Source organism: Symphodus melops, assembly GCF_947650265.1.
Source record: "Symphodus melops genome assembly, chromosome: 18".
NCBI classification, from domain to species: Eukaryota; Metazoa; Chordata; class Actinopteri; order Labriformes; family Labridae; genus Symphodus; species Symphodus melops.
The window spans coordinates 22,352,297-22,359,796 of NC_136708.1; the positions used below are offsets into that span (position 1 = coordinate 22,352,297).

The 7,500-nt window shown below is 51.3% G+C and overlaps 1 protein-coding gene across 1 annotated transcript in view; it reads right to left on the bottom strand.

Annotated features, from left to right (window-relative positions):
- The window catches only part of LOC306839885 (chloride channel protein 1-like), a 17,862-nt gene extending 10,996 nt beyond the window's left edge, over positions 1–6,866 (bottom strand). Inside the window, 10 exon segments of the mRNA XM_079368831.1 lie at positions 4–28; positions 121–198; positions 285–362; positions 451–486; positions 488–504; positions 507–584; positions 932–1,060; positions 1,195–1,326; positions 1,404–1,695; positions 6,542–6,866. Coding sequence (XP_079224957.1) covers positions 4–28; positions 121–198; positions 285–362; positions 451–486; positions 488–504; positions 507–584; positions 932–1,060; positions 1,195–1,326; positions 1,404–1,695; positions 6,542–6,649 — 973 coding nt within the window. The 5' untranslated portion in view covers positions 6,650–6,866.
- Positions 6,867–7,500: the final 634 nt, after the last annotated feature.

Consider the following 7,500-nt stretch of genomic DNA (forward strand, 5'->3'; position numbering starts at 1 on the left):
GACGTGACCTCGATGCTGAAGAGCACGCCTGGCGAACAGAGAGAGAGACCACAAACAGGAAGTCAAACACTCGCTTACTAAAAAGCAATGTGTGTGTGAGTGTGTGAAAAGGTTGTTTACCTCCGAGCGGCGTTCAAAGCAGCAGCCCACTCCGACAGCACAGCCCACGGTCAGGATGTCTGTGTAACAGTACGGATTCTACTGATCCAGAGAGGAGGAGGAGGAGGAGGACATGTAGATGCAGGTTGGATTGATGGACACAGTCTTCCCTGACATCAGCTTACCTGATGAACTCCGGAGAAGAAGGACATGAACCTGCTGAGCACTGCTGCACAGATGCTGGCGATGTGAACGAACGGGCCCTGCGTGGACGAGAAGAGCTCATCAGTGATTGGTCAGAATGAAGCGAGAAGAAAAGGGGGGGTGGGGGTGGGGGGGGTGGTCGCCCACCTCTTTGCCGACGGGCATCCCGCTGCCCAACGCGGCGGGTCAGACCGATGACCTAGCGACAAAGGCCTTGAGGGTTAAATACTCCTTGAGCACGACTCCTCTCAGGATGGTTTTTAACTCCGGGATTCCCGAACCTACGACAGCAGGAGGGAAGAGAAGCCGCTCAGAGGACAGAGCAGGAAGCACCACACTAAACTGAACCTGCTCTTTCAAAATAAAATAATCACATGATGGAGAAAAGATCAAAATGTGAAACTATGACTTTGTGTCATGACGCAGCCTGGAGAGTTCAGGCTCTGCAGGGCTTCAACCAATCACACGCTGAAGGATCTGATCTCACTGATGAGCTGAGCTGAGGATAACAGGATTTAGTCCTAAATGACCTGATCCGGGCTTTTCTACACGTGATTATTAGATGTGAGACGTCCTGACTGCCTGGCACAGAACAGCAGAGAGAACACAGGAAGAAGGATGGACAGACCGATAGCTTGAGGAGCGACCAGGTGACAGAAGAGGGAGGAGAAGAGGATGAAGATCAGGGGGTATGAAACCCAGGCCAGGTACTGCAGGGGGATGTTCCCCCTCAGCTCCCCGTAGATCCACTTATAGGCTGATGCAGGAGGAGAGAAGGAAACAAAGGAGGAAACAACAGCTGAAGAATGATGACATGCAGAGAACAGGAAGTGCAGGAAGAAGATGTGTTTCCTTTGAAGCTGCAATGAATTGTGGGTCTTGCGGTCCTACCTTGCAGGCTCTTTGCGCTTGCATAGTCCATACTCCAGCTGACCAGCGCCATTGTGATGCCCAGCAGAACCAGGAAGATCCAGTCCTCTCCCAGCCGGGTGACGAGGAACCTCTGCACGCGTGCGATGCAGTCTGACGGAGAACAAACAGGAAGCAGTCATGCAGCGGCCCGCACGGCGTTCTGGACTTTCTCCTGCACGGTTGCTCACCTCTACATTTGGAGTAGGAGCGTTTCTTCTTCGTGGACGACGTGCTGTCGGGTTCAGCTGCGTGCTCCTCAGCAGGCTCCGCCTCCATGTTGGACTGACGCCTGCTCCTCTGCTTGCTGTAAAAGCTGTGCCGACCGTGGTATCCGTTCTGTCCATGACCACGCCGGCCGTGCCGCGTCCTCCCGTGGCTGCGGGGATGGCTGCCATGTTTTTTGATCTGTCTCTCTGTCAGCAGGCGTGTGGCCTCCCGCCTGCCCGAGCCTCCTTGGTGCTCTTGGTACTCGCCATAGAGCTGTCGATCAATCAGGAAACAAAGTGAGCACAAATCAGAGGAGCATCTTTAGCATCAAACACGGGAGCTGTCAATCAGCAGAACGTCGGCACAGATTTATTATAACATGATGCTTTGAACTCACAAACTGCTGCACACAGCTCACCTGCTGTTACAGGAGTGTCAGGATGTCATGCTGAAAGTCGTAACAGAGGCACAGAGACGGTCCTGTGTGTTCGTGCATGTCTGACTGTGTGTGTATGTGGATGTCTGCAGGTAACAGACACGTGTGGTACCTGCAGACATGTTGGTCTGTGAGCAGAGTGTGATCGTACTCTGTGTCTGGCTGCCTGACAGAAATGAGTCCATGTTATAAATAGAAGGAACCACGTGTTCTGATGGAAGTGAAAACACCAGATTTATCACCTCGAGGAAGACGCCGCTCTCTGCTTCCTCGTGTGCTCACACCCTCCGTGATAGGTCACTGAAGTTAGCGTCCAGCTTCCTCTTCGGGGTCGTTAGCAGCAGCGTCAGATTGTGTTGCCTTGTAAAGACGAGGCGGACCGCTCGCTGTGATGACGAGCACACTAAAGGTCTTGTTTTCAGGTCGGTGCAGGTGTTTGTCTGATCTGGATGGTACACGTGTGGCTCCTCCCCCTCGCCCTGAGTCTTTCTACTGTCCTCTCTCTCCATTAAAGACACACACAGTCTGAAAACAACCCGCATCCTACACAAACACAGCTGTGTGGACAAAGAGACGACGAGGGAACCAGAACCTGAAGGAAGTCCCAAAAAAGGAAAGTCGTACCAAGCGCCCGTCCTCAGACCTGAAAGCGCCCGTCCTCAGACCTGAAAGCGCCCGTCCTCAGACCTGAAAGTGCCCGTCCTCAGACCTGAAAGTGCCCGTCCTCAGACCTGAAAGCGCCCGTCCTCGGACCTGAAAGCGCCCGTCCTCAGACCTGAAAGTGCCCGTCCTCAGACCTGAAAGCGCCCGTCCTCGGACCTGAAAGCGCCCGTCCTCGGACCTGAAAGCGGGCGTCCTGGGATCCAAGCTGACCTGTGACTCTCTCTCTCTGCTCGGTTCTCTTACTGAAGGCAGAATGAACCTTTAACATGTTGTTAGAAACAGGAAGCTGAGCAGCACGTAACCTGTAACAGCTGAAACCTTCAGCTTCTAATTTAGTTTGTTCATGGACAGACAGAGTGATGGACACACACACACACACACACACACACACACACACACACACACACACACACACACACACACACACACACACACACACACACACACACACACACACACACACACACACACACACACACACACACACACACACACACACTGAGGTGACGCTGCGTGAGCAGAGATGCCAGCGCACGACGAAACTCGATCTTCATTGTACACGTCGTGCTGTCACCGAGTGCCAACGCACACGCCGGCCTCTAACAATGGCGCCCTCAGATGTGTGAATCAGGCGAGGCGTGCCGATGCTTTAATACTAAACACTGAATACTGTCCTGAGCAGAGAGACACATGACACTGTCAACACCGAGCTGAGTCTTCTGAGCAGCCATGAAACGTTCCCTCAGAGATGATCCGGCTCACGGTGTCGTGTATTTAAAGCTCCCGTCACAGCTGTGGACACACGACTGGTTTTAATTGATATCCGTTATTGATCCCAGAGGAGAAGAGCAGATTCTACAGGCTGTGACTGAAGACGTGCTGGACGTGTGGACATGCATGCATGGAGACAGAGAGCACACCCCAACGGTTGGGGGTTCAGTGCCTTGCTCAAGAGTAATGGATGACTTGTACTCAGTGTGTGTGAGCGACCTGCTGAGATCTGAAAAGAGGCCAGAACAGGAGGACGTCCAACATGGACGCCACGACATGTTGTCAGAAATCTATCCTCCCTCCATTACCTCACTGCAGCTCTGGTCCGGTGAAACTCTACTCTGCTCTAATCACTTGTACTCCTTTACCTCCTTCCTTCTCTCCCCGCTGAAACACAACTCGACGCTAAATTTAGGACCCGAGCGATCCAATATTCCTCATCACACTTCCCACACCTCTCTTCCTCTCCGTCGCCATCAGGGCACCTTTCAAAGCCTCCTCCTATTCCACCCTTCCCACGCTCACACACACACACACACACACGCACACACACAGACACGCACACAGAGACACTCACACACACACACACGACCGCACACACACACACACACACCTACACACACACACACAGAGACACTCACACACACTCACACACACACACGCCTACACACACACAGAGACACACACACACACACACACACACAGACACACACATACAGACACGCACACACACACACACACACACACACACGCACACACACAGACACGCACACAGACACTCACACACACACACACGACCGCACACACACACACACACACCTACACACACACACACAGAGACACTCACACACACTCACACACACACACGCCTACACACACACAGAGACACACACACACACACACACACACACACAGACACACACATATAGACACGCACACACACACACACAGACACACGCACGCCCACACACACACACACACACACACACACAGGTGAACGTAGGTAAAGGAAGCTTCAGTGTGTTTCGTGGTCGTCACAGGAAACATGGCGGGCACCAACATGAACAAAAAATGAAGAGGTTGTTCTGGTAGCTGCAGAGGGGCCCTTGAGCAAGGCACCAAACCCCCTAACAGCCGTGGTGCGCTCCTTGTCTCCCTCTGACATCTCTGCACAGGTCGGTCTGTTCGTGTGAAGCTTTAATAAAGTTCCTTTAAAGTCCTGCGAGGTGTCAGACTGAGAGGGACACGCTCAGGGTCACACGGGGTCACAGGGGTCACAGGGCACACAGGGACGCTACAAGCTCCTCTTTTCTTATTTCATGAAATGTTAGAATGAAAAGCTGTGAAGAACAAACAGAGCAGAGGATGCAGCTCATGAACCGCTGTTGACTCTGCGTGATGACGGCGTATCAGTCAGAGGAATCCGCTCTGCTCTCACAGATATGTGCAGATACCTCCCGACCATGTGCTGTTGATCTTTTTTCCAACCTGGATCACGTCACATTGTGAGCGTGGACTCAGCTGGACGTCTTTGATGTGCACATAGCTCCATGCAGAGATGCGTGCCGCTATAAGCCGTCATGTGAAGTCAAACCTTGATGCACATGAAGGTCTTCTAAAATAGAGGAGGCGTTAACTCCAGCCAGTCTTTCATTTTAAAGGTTCAAAAGTAAAACTCACAGGATCTTTAATGATGAGACACAAACACAGTCGTGTTGATAGATCTGCTCTCATGAGGGTCACCACACACACACACACACACACACACACACAGGTCGGATGACTCTCAGGAATAAGGTTTCAACGGCCGTTAAAATCCATAGGTCAACATGATCACAAGCGCTCACATACTCTGCAGTCAGCGCCGCACAGACTTTGAAATGCAGTGATTGGTGTTTCAGAGAGCGACGCGCTCTTCTTCATTTACAACGAGCTGTTATTCAAAGTGTTTTTAAAATCAACACAACCAACCGCAGGAGAGGCCACGCTGCTTCATCTGAACATTCAAACATAAGACACATGAAACCCACCGGTGTCCACGGTCACTCTGATGTCCCTCCTCCAGTCTCCAGTCCACCATCAGCTGATCAGCTGATCACTGTCAGTCTTTTACTGAATCTGTCCACTCGTTGATCTTGGAGGGTTTTTTTGGAGGGTAAACTTTTGTATTCTGAAAGTCCGTTCAGCTAAAGTACGAGTCAACATGGCGCCGCCCGGCCAGCGAGGTCAGTAAAGGCTCAAACGCATCACCATCCTCTGTCACAGGCTTGCACCCACTTTAACACCAGATATAAACAGCCAATGGGAGAGCGGCTGCTCTGTGTTCACTTGTGTGGAAACTCAAGTTCAATATAAAAAACAAGTGTTCAGATTTGTGTGTGGAGGATACAAACAGAAACGGTCGGGCTGTGGTAGAAAGTGTTTTCCTCGTGGCCTCTGGCTGCTTGTGTTTGGCTCCCGCTCAGTATAAACAGTTAAATCCTAATCTGGGATTATTTCCTGCCTGTTGTATCAAGTTGCACAACAGACTCAAAGTGTTTCCATCTTTGTGTGAGAACATCAGGCTGCTGCAGGACGGCAGCACAACACACATGTAACCACATGAATGGAGAGGATTAGCACCCCGGCAAATACGTGATCAGGTTTCCTTTCTGCCAAACACACACACACACACACACACACACACACACACACACACACACTGTGTACATGCAAGGACACACACTGCACACAGACCTGTTTCCTTCTTCTGTTGACACCAATCTGAGTAACAAGGCGCAGAGAGCCGAGCAAACAGGTGGCCGGCACTCAAGGAGGGAAAAAGTAAGACGGCCACAAAGTGTGTGTGTGTGTGTGTGTGTGCGTGGAGGTTTGTGCATGTGTGTGTGTGTGTGTGTGCACGCCAAGATCAGGGGTGAAGGAGGTGCACAGTGTCTAAGCACCTGTTGCATGACCCTGTTGTTAAACATCAGCTAATTGGTCTTCACCGTTTCTTAGCTTGCACACACACACACACACACACACACACACACACACACACACACACACACACACACACAGGCACAAAGGTGAGAAGTTGGACTCATCCATGCACATGATGTATAAACTGGCAGTGCAGGTGCGTCATGAAAGCAACATGAGTGAGTCAAGACGAGAGCAGACAGACAGACAGACAGAAGACAGACAGACAGAAGACAGACGAAGGACAGAGACACAGACGGAGACACAGAAGAGGACGGAGACACTGACCAGCGTTTGCTTGTATCTTAGAGCCTTCCTTTCCGACGCATCTGCGGCCATTGACACACTGTCACTGACCCAAAAATAAACCCACCCGCTCAGCGTCTGTCTCAGCATTACCGGGGCTGCGCTGGACACACAGCCAGGGCGCTCGCTCTCACACACACACACACACACACACACTAACACATGGTGTAAAGTGAATCCAGCTGGGGTTACCCCCTGTGCCCCAAGCTCACCGCCCCCGCCGCTTAAGACAGCTCAGAAGCCGTGAACAGGAAGAATAAAAACAGGCGAGGTGGGAAGTCCACGCTCCGCTGATCAGATCTGGATCTTTACACTGCGTGGCCATGCAAACCTGTTTATCTGTCACAGACAGTGAACGCCACACAGTCACCGTGACATCACGGCGTGGTCAGGACACGAGCGCGTCCTCACTGTTCTTCTTCTACTATTTAAATATGTTAGAAAACATAGAGTGCTTTTCTAAATACTCAAAAACACTTTGACAAAACAAACAAACAAAGGACGGACGGACGGGGGGACGGATGGGACGATGTTGGACAGGTGATAAGTGTCGGGCTTTGTCTAAACATACAAACAGCACAGTCACGACTCTCCACCTTGTAACAACACGTCTATCACAGGAAACAATCAGGCCTCACACAAAAGACGACATGAACTATTAACGACAATGACACACTCACTACAAGGTGTGTCCAGGTGACAAAGGTGACAGGGGGAGAAGCACTGGAGGTGTGGGTGTGGCTAAACACAGAGAGAGAGAGAGAGAGAGAGAGCGAGAGAGAGCGTGCTGCTGACAGTGAAACACAGATTCTAATATCAGCTGTTTTGGTTGGAGTGTCTCTGTGTGGATCTCAGCTGAAACATGAAAACACAGACGAGTGTTGACTCTTGGCTTCTATGGCTCAGGGAGAGAGCAGCTCACAGAGATTGACACCTGAGCA